Source organism: Propithecus coquereli, unplaced genomic scaffold, assembly GCF_000956105.1.
Source record: "Propithecus coquereli isolate 6110/MARCELLA unplaced genomic scaffold, Pcoq_1.0 Scaffold1764, whole genome shotgun sequence".
NCBI classification, from domain to species: Eukaryota; Metazoa; Chordata; class Mammalia; order Primates; family Indriidae; genus Propithecus; species Propithecus coquereli.
This window is the reverse complement of record NW_012142346.1, coordinates 52,524-53,720: the sequence shown is the minus strand read 5'-3', so window position 1 is coordinate 53,720 and position 1,197 is coordinate 52,524. Positions and strand designations below refer to the sequence as shown.

At 35.8% G+C, this 1,197-nt stretch overlaps 1 protein-coding gene across 1 annotated transcript in view; it reads right to left on the bottom strand.

The window, feature by feature from the left end:
- Positions 1 to 827: 827 nt before the first annotated feature.
- COPS3 (COP9 signalosome subunit 3) overlaps positions 828 to 1,197 on the bottom strand; it is a 9,752-nt gene continuing 9,382 nt past the window's right edge. Inside the window, exons 3-4 of the mRNA XM_012642172.1 lie at positions 985 to 1,097; positions 828 to 895 (exon numbers count right to left, since the gene is read on the bottom strand). Of these exons, the coding sequence (XP_012497626.1) occupies positions 828 to 895; positions 985 to 1,097 (181 nt within the window). The remainder of the gene's footprint in view (positions 896 to 984; positions 1,098 to 1,197) is intronic.

Below are 1,197 nucleotides of genomic sequence, written 5' to 3'. Positions count from 1 at the left end.
CGCCCGGCCCCAAACCACTAATCTTAAAGTTCAATTTCAAATCAAAAAGAAACACCCAAAGTATAACTTGTGTCAACATCACAAAAGATAAGGACTGAAGAATTGTTTCAAATTAAAGGAGACTAAAGACACACAGCAATGTAATACAACTCATGATCTAAGGTTTTCTTTTGCTGTAACAAAGCTGTTCTTTGGCTGAACAGCTGGCAAAATCTAAATAGGCAAAATGTAAACAGGGCCTATAGCCTTGGAGCATTTTATCAGTATTCTCTTCTTGATGCTGATGGTCATTATGCTGTGCCATATAAGAGAATTTTTAGTAAGCACCTATTGAATTATTTAGGGATAAGGGACAGCATATCTGCAATCTACTTTCCAGTGGCTTAGAAAAAAATAGAGAAAGAGAAAGAAAAGAATAAGCAAGTGTGATATTATAAATGTTAACATTTAGAGAATCTGGGTGAAGAATATATGAGAATTCTTTATATTATTCTTGCAACTCTTTTGTAAGGTTAAAATTATGTCATAATTAAAAGTTTACAGAAAAAAAAAAAAATGAACAAAAAGCCACGTTACAACATAAAGAGCCCTAGACTGGTAGTTCCAAAACCAACCACTACTACCACTAAGTAGCCTTCCCTGGGGCACATCTCCCTGTGCCTGAGTCGCTCACTTGACAGAGAGGCTAGCTGTCCTTATAGCAAAGGCTTCGAGGGCTCAAGTGACCACATATATCTACATGTTGGGACACTTAGTACTAACCTGGAATCTTAACAAATTAGCTCGTTGTGTAAGTTAGATACATGGTTTAACAGAATTATGAATATTTAAATGTTATTTCTTACCTGTTTTCTTTCCACAAGTGCATTTGTTAGCTGATGGCAAAGCCCAGCAACTAGACATAACAATAACAAAATATTGAAAATATAAGCAACTACAAAGTCAAAACATACTTGATGGAAAATGAAATGTTATTTAGCTTACAAGTGTCTGTTGCATATCGAATGTGCTCCCCATTACAAGTACTGATGAAGAGCTGAACCTGTGAGAATAATGTTTCGAAGTCGGGAACACTGGGCATAGAAAACTTCACAAACCTAGAATAAGGAGAAAAGAATTGAATGACCCTGATATTTCACGGGATAAAATGTAGAAGCAACTCATACAAGAAGTCCATCCTGCCTACAATACTCTATG